The 21,348-nt window shown below is 61.4% G+C and overlaps 1 protein-coding gene across 1 annotated transcript; it reads right to left on the bottom strand.

The window, feature by feature from the left end:
* Nucleotides 1–10,056: 10,056 nt before the first annotated feature.
* On the bottom strand, nt 10,057–17,769 carry LOC131094583 (zinc finger protein 628-like). The gene is made up of 4 exons (XM_058042240.1): nt 17,657–17,769; nt 14,375–16,375; nt 13,658–13,930; nt 10,057–13,624 (listed from the first exon to the last, which is right to left on the bottom strand). Exons 2-4 carry the CDS (start codon nt 16,365–16,367, stop codon nt 11,301–11,303), a joined length of 4,590 nt encoding a protein of 1,529 aa, XP_057898223.1. The 5' UTR covers nt 16,368–16,375; nt 17,657–17,769; the 3' UTR covers nt 10,057–11,300.
* Nucleotides 17,770–21,348: the final 3,579 nt, after the last annotated feature.

Genomic DNA, 21,348 nt, shown 5'->3' with positions numbered 1-21,348 from the left:
AGTATAACCAGTATAACCCTGTACAAACCAGTATAACCCAATACAAGCCAGTTCAGACCAGTATGACCCAGTGCAAACCAGTATGGACCAGTACGGACCAGTATAGCCAGTGCAGGTCCGTTTGGACCAGTATAACCACTATAATGCAGGATGGACCAGTACGAACCAGTATAAACCAGTACAAACCAGTACAGACCAGTACAACCGAGTCTAACCAGCGTAACCCAGTACAGACCAGTATGAGCAGTGTCCCCCAGTATAACCAGTATCCCCCAGTATAGCCCAGTACAAACCAGTACAAACCAGTACAGACCAGTATGAGCAGTGTCCCCCAGTATAACCAGTATCCCCCAGTATAGCCCAGTACAAACCAGTAGAGACCAGTATGAGCAGTGTCCCCCAGTATAACGCAGTATCCCCCAGTATAACCAGTATAGCCCAGTACAAACCAGTACAGACCAGTATGAGCAGTGTCCCCCAGTATAGCGCAGTATCCCCCAGTATAACCAGTATAGACCAGTATAGCCCAGTACAAACCAGTACAGACCAGTATGAGCAGTGTCCCCCAGTATAGCGCAGTATCCCCCAGTATAGCCCAGTACAAACCAGTACAGACCAGTATGACCAGTGTCCCCCAGTATAACGCAGTATCCCCCAGTATCCCCCAGTATAGCCCAGTACAAACCAGTACAGACCAGTATGAGCAGTGTCCCCCAGTATAGCGCAGTATCCCCTAGTATAACCCAGTATAGCCCAGTACAAACCAGTACAAACCAGTACAGACCAGTATGAGCAGTGTCCCCCAGTATAGCGCAGTATCCCCCAGTATAACCCAGTATAGCCCAGTACAAACCAGTAGAGACCAGTATGAGCAGTGTCCCCCAGTATAGCGCAGTATCCCCCAGTATAACCAGTATAGACCAGTATAGCCCAGTACAAACCAGTACAGACCAGTATGAGCAGTGTCCCCCAGTATAGCGCAGTATCCCCCAGTATAACCCAGTATAGCCCAGTACAAACCAGTACAGACCAGTATGAGCAGTGTCCCCCAGTATAACGCAGTATCCCCCAGTATAACCAGTATAGCCCAGTATAGCCCAGTACAAACCAGTAGAGACCAGTATGAGCAGTGTCCCCCAGTATAACCAGTATCCCCCAGTATAGCCCAGTACAAACCAGTAGAGACCAGTATGAGCAGTGTCCCCCAGTATAGCGCAGTATCCCCCAGTATAACCAGTATAGCCCAGTACAAACCAGTACAGACCAGTATGAGCAGTGTCCCCCAGTATAGCGCAGTATCCCCCAGTATAACCAATATAACCCAGTATAGCCCAGTACAAACCAGTACAAACCAGTAGAGACCAGTATGAGCAGTGTCCCCCAGTATAGCGCAGTATCCCCCAGTATAACCAGTATAGCCCAGTACAAACCAGTACAAACCAGTAGAACCCAGCAGAACCAGCCCAGCCCAGTCTGGCTTCCCCTCCCCCCCTCCCCTCCCCCCCAGCACCTGTTCCCCTCCCCCCCCCCCCGGTGTCCCCAGTGCCACCTGTCCTGTCCGAGTGCCACCGGGGTCACCAATGTCACCAGGGCCACCAGGGCCCCCCGTGCCACCGGTGCCACCTGTTCCAGCGGGCCCAGGTGGCCTCCAGAGTGCCCCAAGTGCCCCGGGGAGGGGGGACCCAGATGGCCCCGAGTGTCCCCAAATGTCCCTGAGGGTGGCCCAGCTGTCCCCAAGAGTCCCCCCTGTTCCCATGGTGTCCCCAGGGTGGCCCCAGGGGTGGCCCAGCTGTCCCCGGGGTCCCACAGGTGTCCCCAAGGAGGCCCCAGGGGTGGCCCAGGTGTCCCCAAGGAGGCCCCAGGGGTGGCCCAGGTGTCCCCAAAGGTCCCTCGCCTGTCCCCAAGAGTGCCCCAAGGGTCCCCCAGCTGTCCCCAAGGGGCCTGAGGGGCGGCTCAGCTGTCCCCAGGGTCCCCCAGCTTTCCCAGGGTGTCACCAGGGTGGCCCAGCTGTCCCTGGGCGTCCCAGAGGTGTCCCCAAGAGGCCCCGGCGGTGGCTCAGCTGTCCCCAAGGGGGGCTCAGGTGGCCCCGAGTGTCCCCAAGGGCCTCTGCTGCCCCCAGGGTCCCCCAGCTGTCCCCAGGGTTACCCGGCTGTCCCCAAGGGTGCCCCAGGGTCCCCCAGCTGTCCCCAAGAGGGGCCCCAGATGTCCCCGAGGGTCCCCAAGGGTTGCCACAGGTGGCCCAGCTGTCCCCAATGTCCCCCTGCTGTCCCCAAGGGTGGCCCAGGGGTGCCCCTGCTGCCCCTAAGGGGGCCCAGATGGCCCCGAGTGTCCCAAAGTGTCACCGAGGGTGGCCCAGCTGTCCCTGGGGTTCTACAGGTGTCCCCAAGGGTGCCCCAGGGGTCCCCCAGCTGTCACTGAGGGTGGCCCAGCTGTCCCCACGGTGCCCCAGGGTCGCCCAGCTGTCACCAAGCAGGGCCCAGATGGCCCCGAGTGTCCCCAAGTGTCACCGAGGGTGGCCCAGCTGTCCCCAAGAGTGCCCCAGGGGTCCCCCAGCTGTCCCCAGGGGTGCCACAGCTGTCACCAAGAGGGGCCCAGATGGCCCTGAGTGTCCCCAAGTGTCCCCGAGAGTGCCCCAAGGGTCCCCCAGCTGTCACCGGGGTGCCACAGCTGTCCCCAAGAGGGTCCCAGATGGCCCCGAGTGTCCCCAAATGTCGCTGAGGGTGGCCCTGCTGTCCCCAAGGGTGGCTCAGCTGTCCCCAGGGTTCCCCCGTGTCCCCAGGGCCCCCCACTGTCCCCCGGGTGTCGCAGCTGTCCCCAGGGTTCTACCCCTGTCCCCAGGGTCCCCCCCCTGTCCCCAGGGTCCCCCGCGCTGTACCCGGGGTGCCACAGGTGCCCCACCTGTGTCCGGGCGCTGCGGCTGTCCCCAGGTGTCCCCGCTGTCCCCTGCGGCTGTCCCCAGGTGTCCCCGCTGTCCCCTGGGCCGTGTCCCCCCCGGTGGCCCCGCGGTTGTGACTCAGAGTTTCCCGAGCCCGCGGTGCCACCGCCCCGCCGGGATTGTCACCTGCGGCGCGACAGCGCGGGGACAGCGCGGGGGGACAGAGCGGGGACACGGGGGGGACAGCGCGGGGGGACAGAGCGGGGACACGGGGGGGACAGCGCGGGGGGACAGAGCGGGGACACGGGGGGGACAGCGCGGGGGGACAGAGCAGGGACAGAGCGGGGACAGGGACAGGAGGGGACAGCGCGGGGACAGAGCGGGGACAGGAGGGGACAGCGCGGGGGGACAGAGCGGGGACAGGGACAGGAGGGGACAGCGCGGGGGGACAGAGCGGGGACACGGGGGGGACAGAGCGGGGGGACAGGAGGGGACAGGGACAGGAGGGGACAGGGACAGGAGGGGACAGAGGGGGGGGACAGAGCGGGGACAGGGACAGGAGGGGACAGCGCGGGGGGACAGAGAGGGGACAGGGACAGGAGGGGACAGAGCGGGGACAGAGCGGGGACAGGGACAGGAGGGGACAGGAGGGGACAGAGCGGGGACAGAGCGGGGACAGGGACAGGAGGGGACAGGAGGGGACAGCGCGGGGACAGAGCGGGGACAGGAGGGGACAGCGCGGGGACAGGGACAGGAGGGGATAGCGCGGGGACAGACCGGGGACAGACCGGGGACAGAGCGGGGACAGAGCGGGGACAGCGCGCGGGGACAGCACGAGAAGATGGGGGGACAGCGAGAGACAGTGGGGCGACAGTGCAGGGACAGTTTGGGGACAGCGAGAGACAGGGGGGACAGCACGGGGGACACGGTGGGGGGGACACAGGGGACAGCGAGAGACGGGGGGGACACTGGGTGGGGGCAGTGCGGGGACATGGGGGAAACGGGGGACACGGGGGGGGGACACAGGGGACAGAGCGGGGACAGGGGGGGACAGAGCGGGGACACGGAGGGACACGGGGGGACACGGGGGGACAGAGCGGGGACACGGGGGGACAGAGCGGGGACACGGGGGGGACACGGGGGGGACACGGGGGAACAGAGCGGGGACAGAGCGGGGACACGGGGGGGACACGGGGGGGGACAGAGCGGAGACACGGGGGGACAGAGCGGGGACGGGGGGGACAGAGCGGGGACACGGGGGGACACGGAGGGGACACGGGGGGGACAGAGCAGAGACACGGGGGGACAGAGCGGGGACGGGGGGGACAGAGCGGGGACACGGGGGGACACGGAGGGGACACGGGGGGGACACGGGGGGGACAGAGCGGAGACACGGGGGGGAAAGCGCAGGGACGGTGCGGGGACAGGGGGTGACACGGAGGGGGACACAGGGGACAGCGAGAGACGGGGGGGGACAGTGGGGGACAGAGAAGGGGCAGAGCAGGGGACAGGGAGGGACACGGGGCGGACAGAGGGACAAGGGGGCATGGCGGGACAAGGAGGAGGGGACAGGAAGGGACAGAAGGGGACAGGGTTTAAAAGGGGGGGAGAGGAGGGGACAGGGGGACACGGGGGGACAGGGGGACAGGACAGAGGGACAGGGGACGAGCAGGGGATAAGCAGAGGGGACACGGGGGATGAGGGGGACAAGGGGAGGACAGGAGGGGACAGAGGGGGGCAGGGACAGGAGGGGACAGAGGGATAAAAGGGGAGGGGGACAGGAGGGGACAGGGGTTGAGGGGACGGGGGAGATGGGGGAGGGGACAGAGGGGATGGGGGCACAGAGGGACAAGAGTGGGACAGGGAGAGCAGGACAGGAGGGGACGGGGGACAAAAGGGGAGTGGGACAGGAGGGGACAAAGGGGGCACAGGGAGAGGAGGGGACAGGGGGACACGGAGGGGACAAGGGGGGAGAGGGAAGGGGAGAGGGAAGGGGGGGACAAAGGGGGACAGGGACAGGGGGGGACAGGGGTTGATGGGACAGGGGACAAAGGAGAAGGGGGCGACAGGAGGGCACAGAGACGGGGGGAGCACAGGGACAGGAGGGGACAAGGAGGGACACGGACGGGACAGGACATGGGGACAGGAGGGGACAAGGGGGACGGGGGATGGGGAGGGCGGGAGGGGACAGGAGGGGACCCAAAGGGACAAGACAGGGACAAAGGGGGACTGGGAGGCACTGGGAGGGGGTTTGGGGGCACTGGGATATACTGGGAGGGCACTGGGACAGTGAACCTGGGTGTATGGAGCTGTACTGGCGCCATACTGGGCCATACTGGAACCAAACTGGACCATATTGGGGCCATAGTGGGACATACTGGGACCACATTGGGCCATACTGGTGCATACTGGGACTATCCTGGGACCATACTGGGATGGACTGGGTCATACTGGGCCATACTGGGCCATACTGGAACCAAACTGGGCCATATTTGGGCCATAGTGGGACATACTGGGACCATATTGGGCCATACTGGTGCATACTGGGACTATCCTGGGACATTCTGGGACCATACTGGGATGGACTGGGTCATACTGGGCCATACTGGGCCATACTGGAACCAAACTGGGCCATATTTGGGCCATAGTGGGACATACTGGGACCATATTGGGCCATACTGGTGCATACTGGGACTATCCTGGGACATTCTGGGACCATACTGGGATGGACTGGGCCATACTGGAGCCATACTGGGAGGCAGCTGGGCCAAGCTGTGATCATGCTGGGACCATACTAGGCCATACTGGAGTTGTACTGGGGCCATACTGGGACCATACTGGAACCAAACTGGGCCATACTGGTGTCCCCAAACCCTGTGCCAAGGACTGGGCCCAGTCCCAGTTCCTCCCAATTTATCCCAGTATATCCCAGTCCCTCCCAGTACATCCCAGTTCCCCCCCCCAGTCCCTCCCAGTATATCCCAGTTCCCCCCAGTCCATCCCAGTATATCCCAATCCCCTCCCAGTTTATCCCAGTCCCTCCCAGCTCATCCCAGTTCCCCCCAGTTTATCCCAGTCCCTCCCAGCTCATCCCAGTTCCCCCCAGTTTATCCCAGTCCCTCCCAGTTCCCCGCTCTGTCCCTCCCGCCCCTCCCCCCCGCACCTGTCGCTGTCTCTGCCCCTCCCCGGTAATTAATCCCGGCCCTAATTAACCCCTGCAATTAACCCCTGCGGCAGCTCAACCCGCTCATTAATCATTCCCGGTAATTAATCCCGGCCCTAATTAACCCCTACGGCTCATTAATCATTCCTGGTAATTAATCCCTGCACTAATTACCTGCTGTGGCAGCCCCGCTCATTAATCACACACAGTTATTAATAATCCCTGTCGTTAATCATTCCAGTAATTAATCATCCCGGTCATTAATCGTCCTCGGTCATTAATCATCCTGGTCATTAATCATTCTGGGTAATTAATCATTCCAGTAATTAATAATTCACGGTAATTAATCATTCGCTGGTAATCAATAATTCCCGGTAATTAATCACACCCGGTAATTAATAATTCATCCCAGTGCTCCCAGTCCAGCCCAGTCCATCCCAGTGCTCCCAGTTCACCCCAGTGCCCCCAGTTCAACCCAGCCCATCCCAGTCCAGCCCAGTTCATCCCAGTGATCCCAGTTCAGCCCAGTCCATCCCAGTTCAGCACTCCCAGTTAATCCCAGTACAGCCCAGTTTATCCCAGTGCTCCCAGTATTGCCCAGTCCATCCCAGTTCCCTCCCAGTGCTCCCAGTTCAGCGCTCCCAGTTAATCCCAGTTCAGCGCAGTCCATCCCAGTTCATCCCAGTTCAGTGCTCCCAGTTCAGCACTCCCAGTTAATCCCAGTTCAGCCCAGTGCTCCCAGTATAGCCCAGTCCATCCCAGTCCCTCCCAGTACAGCCCAGTGCTCCCAGTATAGCCCAGTCCATCCCAGTCCATCCCAGTCCATCCCAGTACAGCCCAGTGCTCCCAGTATAGCCCAGTCCATCCCAGTCCATCCCAGTCCATCCCAGTCCATCCCAGTACAGCCCAATGCTCCCAGTATAGCCCAGTCCACCCCAGTCCATTCCAGTCCACCCCAGTTCATCCCAGTCCATCCCAGTCCATCCCAGTACAGCCCAGTGCTCCCAGTATAGCCCAGTCCATCCCAGTCCATCCCAGTCCATCCCAGTCCATCCCAGTACAGCCCAATGCTCCCAGCCCAGTCCGTTCCAGTCCATCCCAGTTCCCCCCCCCGCACCACCGAGTCTCGGCTCATTAACAGCGCCCGCTAATTAACGACAGCCGCTAATTAACCCCTGCTCTGCCGTCACGGACCATCCCCGGTCATTAATCATTCCCTGGTAATTAATCATTCCTTGGTAATTAATCATTCCCTGGTAATTAATCATTCCTCCCGGTAATTAATCATTCCTCCTGGTCATTAATCACTCCCGGTAATCAATCCAGGGTCATTAATCATTCCTCCCGGCAATTAATCATTCCCCACGGTAATTAATCATTCCCTACGGTCATTAGTCGCCCTCTGTAATCAATCCCGCTCATTAATCACCGCTAATTAGCGCAGGCGCAGGTGGCTGTGGGGGGGAGGGGCGGCCCCGAATTCCTCCCGGGTCAGAGTGGGGAGAGAACGGAGCGACCAGTACGGACCAGTATAAACCAGTACGGACCAGTATAAACCAGTATGGGCCGGGACGGACCAGTAGGGACCAGTATAAACCAGTACGGACCAGTATAAACCAGTATGGGCGGGGATGGACCAGTATGGACCAGTATAAACCAGTATGGACCAGTATAAACCAGTACGGACCAGTATAAACCAGTATGGGCCGGGACGGACCAGTAGGGACCAGTATAAACCAGTATGGACCAGTATAAACCAGTATGGGCCGGGACGGACCAGTAGGGACCAGTATAAACCAGTACAGACCAGTATAAACCAGTACGGACCAGTATAAACCAGTATGGGCCGGGACGGACCAGTAGGGACCAGTATAAACCAGTATGGACCAGTATAAACCAGTATGGGCCGGGACGGACCAGTAGGGACCAGTATAAACCAGTACGGACCAGTATAAACCAGTATGGGCCGGGACGGACCAGTATAAACCAGTATGGACCAGTATACACCAGTATGGGCTGGGATGGACCAGTATGGACCAGTATAAACCAGTATGGACCAGTATAAACCAGTATGGGCCGGGACGGACCAGTATAAACCAGTATGGACCAATATAGACTAGTATGGACCAGTATAAACCAGTACAGACCAGTATAAACCAGTACGGACCGGTATGGACCAGTATAAACCAGTATGGATCAGTGTGGGCCAGTATGGATGAGTATGGACCAGCATAAACCAGTATGGACCAGAATAGACCAGTATGAACCAGTATGGACCAGTATGGACCAGTAGGGACCAGTATGGGCCAATATAGACCAGTGCAGACCAGTATGGGCCAGTATAAACCAGTAGGGACCAGTACAGACCAGTTCAGTGCTCCCAGTCCCCCCCCCGTTCCCCTCCCCCCCCCGGTTATTTCGGTCCCCCCGCACCTGTCCCTGGGCCTGCCCCTCCCCCACCGGGCCCCGCGCCAGCGCCCCTCCCCCACCCGGGGGGGCTGGGGAACTGGGAGGGACTGGGATAAACTGGGATAAACTGGGAGGGACTGGGGGAGACTGGGGGAGACTGGGAGGGTATTGGGAGGGACTGGGATAAACTGGGAGGAGATTGGGGGAGACTGGGGGGAGCTGGGTGTGACTGGGACAAACTGGGAGTGACTGGGAGGGACCGGGATAAACTGGGGGGAGCTGGGAGTCATACTGGGGCCAAACTGGGCTATACTGGCACTATACCAGAGCCATACTGGATCATACTGGGCTATACTGGACCATACTGGGGCCATAATGGGGCATGCTGGGACCACACTGGGGCCATACTGGAGTCATACTGGGACGGACTGGGAATCACTGGGGCCATACTGGTCTCTGTACTGGGCTATACTGGGATGGACTGGGCCATACTGGGATGGACTGGGAATCACTGGGGCCATACTGGTCTCCCTACTGGGCTATACTGGGACGGACTGGGAATCACTGGGATCACTGGGGCCATACTGGTCTCTATACTGGGCTACACTGGGATGGACTGGGCCATACTGGGAATCACTGGGGCCATACTGGAGTCATACTGGGATGGACTGGGCCATACTGGGACGGACTGGGAATCACTGGGGCCATACTGGTCTCTGTACTGGGCTATACTGGGATGGACTGGGCCATACTGGGACGGACTGGGAATCACTGGGGCCATACTGGTCTCTATACTGGGCTATACTGGGATGGACTGGGCCATACTGGTCGCTAAACTGCCCCGCCCCCATTCCCAATAACCCCTTGGCCCCGCCCACTCCATTTGGCCCCTCCCATCTTTTGCCTTTTTGGCCCCGCCCCCATCCTGCCCCCATCCTGCCCCTTGGCTCCTCCCCTTCTTTTAGCCCCTCCCTCTTCTGGGCCCTGGCCCCGCCCCTTCTATTGGCCCTTCCCATCCATTGGCCGTGGCCCCGCCCCCTCCCTTGGCCCCGCCCCCTCCCGGAAGCACAAACTGCACGGTGGGTGGGGGAGGGGCGCCTTTATTGACATGGGGGGGGAGGGGAACGCGGGAACGGCCTCACCTGGGCAGGTGAGCTCAGGAACCGCCTGGCACCCCCTGGCACCCCTCACCTGTGCCAGGTGAGCTCAGGAACCGCCTGGCACCCCCTGGCACCCCTCACCTGTGCCAGGTGAGCTCAGGTACCCCCAGGTACCCCCCTGGCACCCCTCACCTGTGCCAGGTGAGCTCAGGTACCCCCAGGTACCCCCCTGGCACCCCTCACCTGTGCCAGGTGAGCTCAGGAACCGCCTGGCACCCCCTAGCACCCCTCACCTGTGCCAGGTGAGCTCAGGAACCGCCTGGCACCCCCTGGCACCCCTCACCTGTGCCAGGTGAGCTCAGGAACCCCCTGGCACCCGTCACCTGGGCAGGTGAGCTCAGGAACCCCCAGGTACCCCCTGGCACCCATCAGGTACCCCTCACCTGTGCCAGGTGTGCTCAGGTTCCTCTCAGGTACCCCTCAGGTACCCCTCACCTGGGCAGGTGAGCTCAGGTACCTCCCCAGGTACCCCCTGGCACCCCCATCACCTGCGGGCACAGGTGTGCACAGGGGCGGGGCACAGGGTCCCCCAGGCCAGGAGCACCTGTGGGGTTCCAGGTGGGCACTGGGCACCTCCAAGGTGAGTCCAGGTGGGCAGAGGGCACCTCTAACATGTCCAGGTGGGCACTGATGTGTCCAGGTGAGCACCGGGCACCTCTGCCATGCCCAGATGGACACTGGGCATCTCCAAGGTGTGTCCAGGTGAGCACTGGGCACTTTCTCGGTGGGCTCCAGGTGAGCACTGGGCACCTCCAGGTGGGCACAGGGCACCTGCATGGTCTCCAGGTGGGCACTGGGCACCTGCGTGGTCTCCAGGTGGGCACTGGGCACTTTCTCGGTGGGTTCCAGGTGGGTACTGGGCACCTCCCAGGTGTGTCCAGGTGGGCACTGGGCACCTGCATGGTCTACAGGTGAGCACTGGGCACCTCCAAGGTGTGCCCAGGTGAGCACTGGGAATGCCCATGGTCTCCAGGTGGGCACTGGGCACCTCTGACATGCCCAGGTGAGCGCTGGGCACCTCCAGGTGGGCACTGGGTACCAAGGTGTGCCCAGGTGGGCAATGAGCATCTCCAAGGTGTGTCCAGGTGAGCACCGGGCACTTTCTCGGTAGGTTCCAGGTGAGCACTGGGCACCTCCAGGTGGGCACTGGGCACCTGCTTGGTCTTCAGGTGAGCACTGGGTGCTTTCTCAGTGGGTTCCAGATGGACACTGGGCACCTCTGACATGCCCAGGAGGGCACTGAGCATCTCCAAGGTGCGTCCAGGTGGGCACAGGGCACCTGTGTGGTCTCCAGGTGGGCACTGCGCACTTTCTCAGTGGGTTCCAGATGGACACTGGGCACCTCCAAGGTGTGTCCAGGTGAGCATTGAGCATGTCCATGGTCTTCAGGTGAGCACTGGGCACCTCTGACATGCCCAGGTGGGCACTGGGCACCTCCAGGTGGGCACTGGGCACTTCTGACACACCCAGGTGAACACTGGGCACCTCCAAGGTGTCTCCAGGTGGGCAGAGGACACCTCTGATGTCTCCAGGTGGACACTGGTCATCTCCAAGCTGTGTCCAGGTGTGCACTGGGTACCTCTGACACACCCAGGTGGGCATCAAGCATGTCCATGGTCTCCAGGTGGACACTGGGCACTTCCAGGTGGCCACTGGGCAGCTCCAAGGTCTCCAGGTGGGCATTGGCCACCTCCTAGGGGGGTTCCAGGTGCACCTCTGTGGGCTCCAGGTGGGCACCGGGCATCTTTGATGAGTCCAGGTGGGCACCAGGCACCTCCAGGTGGACACTGGTCATTGCCAAGGTCTCCAGGTGGGCATCGGTCACCTCCTCAGTGGTCTCCAGGTGGACACAAGGCATTTCCAGGTGGGCACTGGGTACCTCTGAGGTCTTCAGGTGGACATCGGTCACCTCTGACACGTCCAGGTGGGCACTGGGCACCTCCTCCATGGGCTCCAGGTGGACATCGGTCACCTCAGTGGTCTCCAGGTGGGCATTGGTCACCTCTGACACGTCCAGGTGGGCACTGGGCACCTCTGTGTTCTCCAGGTGGACACTGGGCATCTGGGTGGGTTCCAGGTGTGCATTGGGCACCTCTGAGCTCTCCAGGTGGGCACTGGTCATCTCATTGGTCTCCAGGTGGGCACTGGGCACCTCTGACACGTCCAGCTGGACACTAGACAGCTCTGGGCTCCCCAGGTGGACGTTGGTCACCTCTGAGGTGTCCAGGTGGACACTGGGCATCTGGGTGGTGTCCAGGTGGACATCAGTCATGTCATTGGTGTCCAGCTGGACACTGGGCAGCTCTGACGTCTCCAGGTGGACATCAGTCACCTCTGACATGTCCAGGTGGGCATGGGTCATCTCATTTGTCCCCAGGTGGACATCAGTCACTTCTGTGCTGTCCAGGTGGTCAGAGGGCACCTCTGACATGTCCAGGTGGGCACCGGGCAGTTCTGAGGTCTCCAGGTGGACACTAGTCACCTCCGTGGTCTGCTGGTGGACATTGGTCATCTCTGAGGTCTCCGGGTGGACATCGGTCACTTCCCTGGTGTCCAGGTGGGCATTGCTCACCTCTGTGGGTTCCAGGTGGGCACTGGGCAGCTCTGAGGTGTCCAGGTGGACATCGGTCACCTCAGTGGTCTCCAGGTGGACATCGGTCACCTCAGTGGTCTCCAGGTGAGCATCGGTCACCTCTGAGGTCTCCAGGTGGACATCGGTCATCTCTGATGTGTCCAGGTGGACATCAGCTGTGTCACTGGTTGCCAGGTGGGCATTGGTCACCTCTGAGGTCTCCAGGTGGACACTGGGCAATTCTGAGGTCTCCAGGTGGACACTGGCCACCTCTGACATGTCCAGGTGGGCATCAGTCACCTCTGATGTGTCCAGGTGGACACTGGGCACCTCCGTGGGTTCCAGGTGGGCACTGGTCACCTCTGAGGTGCCCAGGTGGACATCATTCATCTCAGTGGTCTCCAGCTGGACATCACTCACCTCTGACACATTCAGGTGGACACTGGGCACCTCCGTGGGTTCCAGGTGGGCACTGGTCATCTGGGTGGTCTGCAGGTGGACATCAGTCACCCCTGATGTCTCCAGGTGGACATCAGTCATCTCACTGGTCTCCAGGTGGACATCGGTCACCTCTGAGGTGTCCAGGTGGACATCGGTCATCTCGGTGGTCTCCAGGTGGGCACTGGGCAGCCGTGACATGTCCAGGTGGACATCGGTCACCTCTGAGGTCTCCAGGTGGGCACTGGGCACCTCCTCCATGGTCTCCAGGTGGACGTTGGTCACCTCTGAGATGTCCAGGTGGACATTGGTCACCTCTGAGGTCGCCAGGTGGACACTGGGCAGCTCAGTGGCCTGGAGCTGCACACCTGTGCCACCTGCAAGTGGTGGCAACACCTGGAGCTGGACATTGGCCACCTCACCTGTCTGCAGCTGCACATTGGTGCCACCTGGTGGCAACACCTGGAGCTGCACGTTGGTGACACCTGAGGTCAGCGGCAGGGCCTGGAGCTGGACATTGGTCACCTCACCTGCCTGGAGCTGCACACCTGTGCCACCTGAGGGTGGTGCTGGCAACACCTGGAGCTGGACATTGGCCACCTCAGGTGGGGGTGGCAACACCTGGAGCTGCACGTTGGTCACCTCACCTGCCTGGAGCTGCACACCTGTGCCACCTGGGGGTGGTGGTGGCAACATCTGGAGCTGGACATTGGTCACCTCACCTGTGCAGAGCTGGACGTTGGTGACCTCAGGTGGTGCTGGCAACACCTGGAGCTGCACACCTGAGCCACCTGCAGGTGGTGGTGGCAACACCTGGAGCTGGACGTTGGTCACCTCACCTGTCTGGAACTGCACACCTGTGCCACCTGCAGGTGGTGGTGGCAACACCTGGAGCTGGACGTTGGTCACCTCACCTGCCTGGAGCTGGACGTTGGTGACTTCTGAAGGCACTGGGAGCACCTGGAGCTGCAGCCCTGCCACACCTGTCATACCTGCCACACCTGCACCTGCCACACCTACACGTGTCACACCCGTCACACCTGTCACACCCGTCACACCTGTCACACCTGCCACCTCCCCACCCTGAACCTGGACATTGGTGACCTCTGGGGCCACCGGCAGCACCTGGAGCTGGACACCTGTGACACCTACATCTGGCACACCTGTCACACCAGTGACACCTACACCTGTCACACCTGTAAGCCCTGTGACACTTGTCACACCTACACCTGTCACACCTGGGACCCCTGTGACACCTACACCTGTCATACCTGTCACACCTGGACTTGTAACACCTGTCACCCCTGCCACTCCTGCCGCACCCACACCTGTCACACCTGCCACACCTGCACCTGTCATACCTGTCACACCTGCCACTCCTGCCACACCCACACCTGTCACACCTGGGACCCCTGTGACACTTACACCTGTCATACCTGTCACACCTGGACTTGTAACACCTGTCACCCCTGCCACTCCTGCCACACCCACACCTGTCACACCTGTCACACCGGGACTTGTAATACCTGTCACCCCTGCCACTCCTGCCACACCCACACCTGTCACACCTGCCACACCTGCACCTGTCATACCTGTCACACCTGCCACTCCTGCCACACCCACACCTGTCACACCTGGGACCCCTGTGACACTTACACCTGTCACACCTGTCACACCGGGACTTGTAATACCTGTCACCCCTGCCACTCCTGCCACACCCACACCTGTCACACCTGCCACACCTGCACCTGTCATACCTGTCACACCGGCACTTGTAACACCTGTCACCCCTGCCACACCTGGGACCCCTGTAACACCTGCTATACCTGCTACACCCACACCTGTCACACCTGCACTTGTAACACCTGCCACACCTGCCACACCTGTCACACCTGCCACACCTGTCACACCTGTCACACCTGCCACACCTGCCACACCTGTCACACCTGCCACACCTGTCACACCTGTCACACCTGTCACCCCAGCCACCTGCACCCCCGCTGCCGCTCCCTCCCTGCCCGCCCCAGGTATGAGCAGGACGCTGTGCCAGGTGCGCTGCTCCCTGCCCACCTGCGCCAGGTGCGGCTGGGCGTGCCCGGGCGTGGCCGCCACCAGCAGCACCTTGTGGGGGGAGGAGCCACCAGGGCCGGGCAGCACCAGGTAAGCGCCAGCAGGCGATGGCACAGGTGTGGCACCGCCAGGTGCGGCGGCAGCGCCGGGTGCGCGTCGCGGGGCGGGGCCGTGCGTGCGCAGGTGTCTCTGCAGGTAGGCGGCCATGACGAAGGCCTTGGGGCAGGTGGGGCAGCGGAAGGGCCGTGCCGCCGAGTGCGTGCGCCGGTGCAGGTGCAGGTTGGACGAGTGCGTGAAGCTCTTCCCGCAGGTGGCGCAGGTGTACGGCCGCTCCCCCGTGTGCACCCGCAGGTGCTGCCGCAGGTTGGTGGCCTGGGCGAAGCCCTTGCCGCAGGTGTCGCAGGTGTGCGGGCGCTCACCTGTGTGGGTGTGGCGGTGGCGCCGCAGGCTGGAGGAGTTCTTGAAGGCCTTGGGGCAGGTGGGGCAGCGGTAGGGCCGCTCACCCGAGTGCTGCCGCAGGTGGTACTGGTAGTGCGACGCCCACTTGAAGGTGAGGCCGCACTGGGCGCACCTGAAGGCGCGCAGCCCCGTGTGCACGCGCAGGTGAGTCTGCAGCAGCGAGGAGCGCTTGAAGCTCTTCCCACATGTGGCGCAGGTGTAGGGGCGCTCACCTGTGTGGTCGCGCAGGTGGTAGCGCAGCCCCGAGGAGCCCTTGAAGGCCTTGCCGCACTCGCCGCACCTGTACGGCCGCTCGGGCGGGGGCGGGGCCGGCGCCTCGGCCTCACCTGGCGCGGGTGGGGCTCGGGGCCGCTCGTGCCCGGGCAGGTGCCGCGCCAGCCCCGCCCCGTTCTTGAAGCTCTTGCCGCAGGTGAGGCAGCGGTGGGGCGGGGCCGGGGGCGTGGCCGGTGTCACCGTCACCTCCTGCTCGGCACAGGTGAGCGCCAGCGGCCTCCAGAGCGGCTCAGGTGAGGCGGCGCCGGGCGGGGCGGGGCCCGGCGGGTGCCTCTGCGGGCAGGTGCGCGAGGCCAAGGGCGTGGCGCAGGTGGGGCACTGCGGGGCGGGGCCGTGCGTGCGCCGGTGCAGGTGCAGGTTGGACGAGTGCGTGAAGCTCTTCCCGCAGGTGGCGCAGGTGTACGGCCGCTCCCCCGTGTGCACCCGCAGGTGCTGCCGCAGGTTGGTGGCCTGGGCGAAGCCCTTGCCGCAGGTGTCGCAGGTGTGCGGGCGCTCACCTGTGTGGGTGTGGCGGTGGCGCCGCAGGCTGGAGGAGTTCTTGAAGGCCTTGGGGCAGGTGGGGCAGCGGTAGGGCCGCTCACCCGAGTGCTGCCGCAGGTGGTACTGGTAGTGTGACGCCCACTTGAAGGTGAGGCCGCACTGGGCGCACCTGAAGGCGCGCAGCCCCGTGTGCACGCGCAGGTGAGTCTGCAGCAGCGAGGAGCGCTTGAAGCTCTTCCCACAGGTGGCGCAGGTGTAGGGGCGCTCACCTGTGTGGCCCCGCAGGTGGTAGAGGAGGGCGGAGGAGCCCTTGAAGGCCTTGGGGCACTCGGAGCACTTGTAGGGGCGCTCACCTGTGTGGCTGCGCAGGTGATGCGCCAGGCGCGAGGACCAGCGGAAGGATTTGCCGCACTCCCGGCAGGTGAAGGGGTGCTCGGGGGCACCTGCGGGGGGCGCCGCGCCCGCCATGGCTGCACCTGGGGGGACATGGCTGCAGGTGAGAGGCTAAACCTGGGACAGGTGAGAGAACAAACCTGGAACAGGTGAGAGCACAGAGCTGGGACAGGTGAGAGAACAAACCTGGGACAGGTGAGAGAACAAACCTGGGACAGGTGAGAGCACAGAGCTGGCACAGGTGAGAGCACAGAGGTGGGACAGGTGAGAGAACAAACCTGGGACAGGTGAGAGCACAGAGGTGGGACAGGTGAGAGCACAGAGGTGGGACAGGTGAGAGAACAAACCTGGGACAGGTGAGTGCACAGAGGTGGGACAGGTGAGAGCACAGAGCTGGCACAGGTGAGAGCCTGTACCTGACACAGGTGAGAGCCCAAATCTGAGACAGGTGAGAGCCTGCACCTGGGACAGGTGAGATCACAAACCTGGGAGTGGTGAGAGCACAGAGCTGGGGCAGGGACAGGTGAGAGCACAGATATTAAACACAAGGACAGGTGAGAGCCCACACCTGACACAGCTGAGAGCCCAAACATGGACCATGGGGGACAGGTGAGAGCCTGCACCTGACATAGGGGACCCGACAGATGGGGAGAGGTGAGAGTCCAGATCTGAGACAGGTGAGACACCAGACCCAATGTACAGACAGGTGAGAGCCCAGACATCAAACACAGGGACAGGTGAGAGCCCAGCCATGGAACACGAGGGACAGGTGAGAGCCTGCACCTGACACAGGTGAGAGCCCAGCCATGGAACATGGGGGACAGGTCAGAGCCCAGACCTGAAACACAGACACAGGTGAGACCCCAGACCTGGGACAGGTGAGAGCCCAGACATGGAACATGGGGGGCAGGTGAGAGTACAGATGGGAAACACAGGGACAGGTGAGACCCCAATCCCAACACAGGTGAGACCCCAGACCCAGTACAGCTGGGCAGGTAAAACCCTGGACATGAGACACAGACAAAGGTGAGACCCTAAATCTGACCCAGGGGAACAGGTGAGACCAATGCCCCATCCCAGGTGTGCAGGTGAGACCTCAAACCCAATATGGGGGGGACAGGTGAGACCCCAGCCCTACCCCAGGTGCGCAGGTGGGACCCCAAAGTCGATACGGAGGGCGTGGCCAGATCGCACTAGGCCGCGCCCCTTTCTATAGGCCTCGCCCCCCTCATGGCCCTCAGGCCCCGCCCTTTTCCCCTCAGCCCCTGCAGGCCCCGCCTCATCCAGGCCCGCCCCGCGCAGGCGTCGCCGCCGCGGCCCCGCCGCTTCCTCCTCCTCCTCCTCTTCTTCCTCCCTCCGCTCACCTGCGGGGCTCACGGTGGTTCCGCCGGGGCCGGAGCCGGGCCAGGACCGGGTTAGAACCGCGTTAGAACCGGGCCAGAACCGGGCCCGGCGCTGCCGCCGCCGCCGCGCAACGCCCGGGCCTCGCCGCCTCACGAGGCCACGCCCCCTCCGCCTCACGAGGCCACGCCCCCTCCGCCTTCCCGCCTTCCCCGCCGCCAATCGGACAGCACCTCATTGGGCCAGGCCACGCCCCTCCTTTCCCTCCCGGAAGCGCGCGCGGTGTACGCTGGGTAATGTAGTCCCCAACCCGAGCCTGGTCTAGCGGCTCTTTCTGGGCTGTATTGGGCTGTACTGGGTTGGACTGGATTGCACTGGTCTGTACTGGGTTTTGCTGGTTTCTACTGGTTTGTGCTGTCTATACTGATCTCTACTGGTCCATACTGGTTTGCATTAGTTTATACTGGTTTGTACTGGGTTGTACTGGTCTTGACTGGTTTGTTCTGGTACGTACTGGTTGGTTAGTTTATACTGGTATATACTGGTCTGTACTGGTTTTTACAGGCCCACACGGGTTTATACCGGTCCACGCTGGTTTTGTACTGATTTCTACTGTTGTGTACTGGTCCATACTGGTTTATACTGGCTATACTGCTCTGTACTGGTTTTTACTGGTCCATACTGGTTTATACTGGGTTTTATTGAGTTTTTACTGTCACGTCACTGACGTCACAGTGCAGGGTGTGACATCGTGGTGGTGGGTGTGACATCACAGTTCTGGGTGAGGCATCTTGGTGCTGGGTCTGACGTCACCATGGTGAAGGCTCTGGGTGATGTCACAAGGGTCATTGACTCCTGGCGTGGGTCGGGGTTGGGTCAGACAGAGGGGACACCAGGGGGTCATGGGGTCATCAAGGGGTCATTGCTGGGGTCACCTGTACAGTGTGGACAACAGGGAGAGACACAGTGACACTGGTCACCAGGGGTCAGCATGGGTCAGCAGGAGTCACCATGGGTCACCACAGGTCACCAGGGGTCACCAGGGGTCACCACAGGCCACCATGGGTCACTGTGGGTCACCACGGGTCACCATGGAGTGACACAGAGTGTCACTGGGGGTCACCACGGGTCACCACTGGTCAATTTGGCTCATCATGGGTGGACAGGGGTCAACAAGTCAATGTGAGTTACATGGATGGAGATGGGCCATGAGGGGTCACCATGGGTCACCATGGATGGACACAGACTGTCATGGGCCAAGAGTGGGCCACCATGGATGCAGATGGGCCATGGGGAGTCAACGTGGGTCACCACGGATCAACAGGGGTCAACAAGCCAGTTATGGGTGACTGTGGATGGGCATGGACCATCATGGACCAAGAGGAGTCAACGTGGGCCAGCATGGATGGAGATGGGCCACCATGGGCCAAGAGGAGTCAATGTGGATCCTCATGGATCAACAGGGATCAATGAGTCAACGCAGGTCAGCATGGATGGAGATGGATGGACATGGACCAAGAGGAGTCAGTGTGGCTCACCATGGATCAACAGGGGTCAACGAGTCAACGTGGGTCACCATGGATGGACATGTATCAAGATGGGCCAAGAGGAGTCAACGTTGGTCACCATGCATGGAGATGGATCAAAATGGACCAGGAGGACTCAATGTGGGTCAACTGGACGGACCCAGACCATCGTGCACCACGAGGAGTCAAGGTGGACCACCATGGATCAACTGGAGTCAATGAGTCAACATGGGTCAGCATGGATGGGCATGGGTCAAAATGGGCCCAAGAGGAGTCACCGTGGGTCACCATGGATCAACAGGAGTCAACTTTGGTCCACAGGGATGGACATGGACCATCATGGATGAAGAGGAGTCACCGTGGGTCACCATGGATCAACAGGGGTCTACAGGAGTCAACGTGGGTCAATATGGGTGGTGATGGATGGACATGGGCCAACAGCAGTCAATGTGGGTCACCATGAATGGAGACGGACCAAGAGGAGTCAACATGGATGAAGATGGAAGGACATGGACCAGGAGGAGTCACAATGGATCACCATGGATGGAGATGGACCGTCACGCGCCAAGAGGAGTCACCGTGGATCACCATGGATGGAGATGGATCAAGATGGGCCAAGAGACCCAAGATGGATCAACTGGATGGACCCAGACCATCATGGACCAAGAGGAGTCAACGTGGGTAAACACAGACCAAGATGGACCAGGAGGAGTCAACTTGGATCACCGTGGATCAACAGGGGTCAACATGGATAACCATGGATGGACACAGGATCAACTGTTCAATGTTGGTCACCATGGATGGAGATGGATGGAGATGGGCCAAGAGGGGTCAATGTGGGTCACCATGGATGGACACAGACCATCCTGAGACAAGAGGTGTCAATGTGGGCCAACACGGGGTCAACAAGTCAATGTGGGTCACCATGGATGGACATGGACCAAGAGAAGTCAACGTGGGCCAACATGGATGGAGACGGATGGACATGGACCAGGAGGAGTCAGTGTGGGCCAACATGGATGGAGATGGATGGACATGGACCAGGAGGAGTCAATGTGGGTCACCATGAATGGAGATGGACCGTCATGGGCCAAGAGGAGTCACCGTGGGTCACCATGGATGGACAGGGGTCCACAGGGGTCACTGTGGGTCACCATGGATGGACAGGGGTCAATGAGTCACCATGGGTCACCAAGGGTGGACACTGACCACCATGGGGTCCCTGTGAGGGTGTGTGGGGGGTCCAGCTCCGTGGGGGTCCCGTGGGGGTCTCGGGGGACATTGAGGCCCCTTTGGGGTCGTTGTGGGGACATTGAGGGGATCCCTTCGGGGACGTTGAGATCTGTGGGGACCATGGGGAAATTGGGGTCCCCATGGGGGTCCCTTTGGGGACATTGGGGTCCCTCTGGGGACATTGGGGCTCCCATGGGGACAGTGGGGTCCCTTTGGTGACACTGGGTTCCCCATGGGGATCCCTTTGGGGACATTGTGGGGTCCCTTTGGGGATGCTGGGGACATTGGCGTCCCCATGGGGGTTCCTTTGGTGACATTGAGGTCCCTTTAGGGACATTAGGGACATTGGGGTTCCATGGGGGTCCCTGTGGGGACATTGGGGTCCCCTTTGGGGACATTGGGGTCCCCATGGGGGTCTCTTTTGGGACATTGGAGGGTCCCTTTAGGAACATTGGGGACATGGAGATCCCTTTGGGGACACCGGGGACATTGGGGTCCCTTTGGGGACACTGGGGACTCCATGGGGATCCCTGTGGGGCCTGTGGGGACATTGGGGTCCCCATGGGGATCCCTGTGGGGCCTGTGGGGACATTGGGCACATTGGGGTCCTCATGGGGATCCCTGTAGGGCCTGTGGGGACATTGGGGTCCTCATGGGGATCCCTGTGAGGCCTGTGGGCACATTGGGGTCCTCATGGGGATCCCTGTGAGGCCTGTGGGGACATTGGGGTCCTCATGGGGATCCCTGTGAGGCCTGTGGGCACATTGGGGTCCCTATGGGGATCCCTGTAGGGCCTGTGGGGACATTGGGCACATTGGGGTCCCTATGGGGATCCCTGTGGGGCCTGTGGGGACATTGGGGTCCTCATGGGGATCCCTGTGAGGCCTGTGGGGACATTGGGGTCCCCATGGGGATCCCTGTGGGGCCTGTGAGGACATTGGGCACATTGGGGTCCC

This window comes from Melospiza georgiana, chromosome 30 (assembly GCF_028018845.1).
Source record: "Melospiza georgiana isolate bMelGeo1 chromosome 30, bMelGeo1.pri, whole genome shotgun sequence".
Taxonomy (NCBI): Eukaryota; Metazoa; Chordata; class Aves; order Passeriformes; family Passerellidae; genus Melospiza; species Melospiza georgiana.
This window is presented reverse-complemented; position numbering and strand designations above follow the sequence as displayed.

Coding starts and splice junctions, on each gene's coding strand:
- LOC131094583 (XM_058042240.1), bottom strand. CDS start 16,367: ATGGCGGGCGCGGCGCCCCCCGCAGGTGCCCCCGAGCACCCCTTCACC. Junction 13,931..14,374: donor TACAAGTGCCGGTGTGACAG/GTATGACAGGTG, acceptor TGGGTGCGGCAG/GAGTGGCAGGGGTGACAGGT. Junction 13,625..13,657: donor AGGTGTGACGGGTGTGACAG/GTGTGACGGGTG, acceptor TAGGTGTGGCAG/GTGCAGGTGTGGCAGGTATG.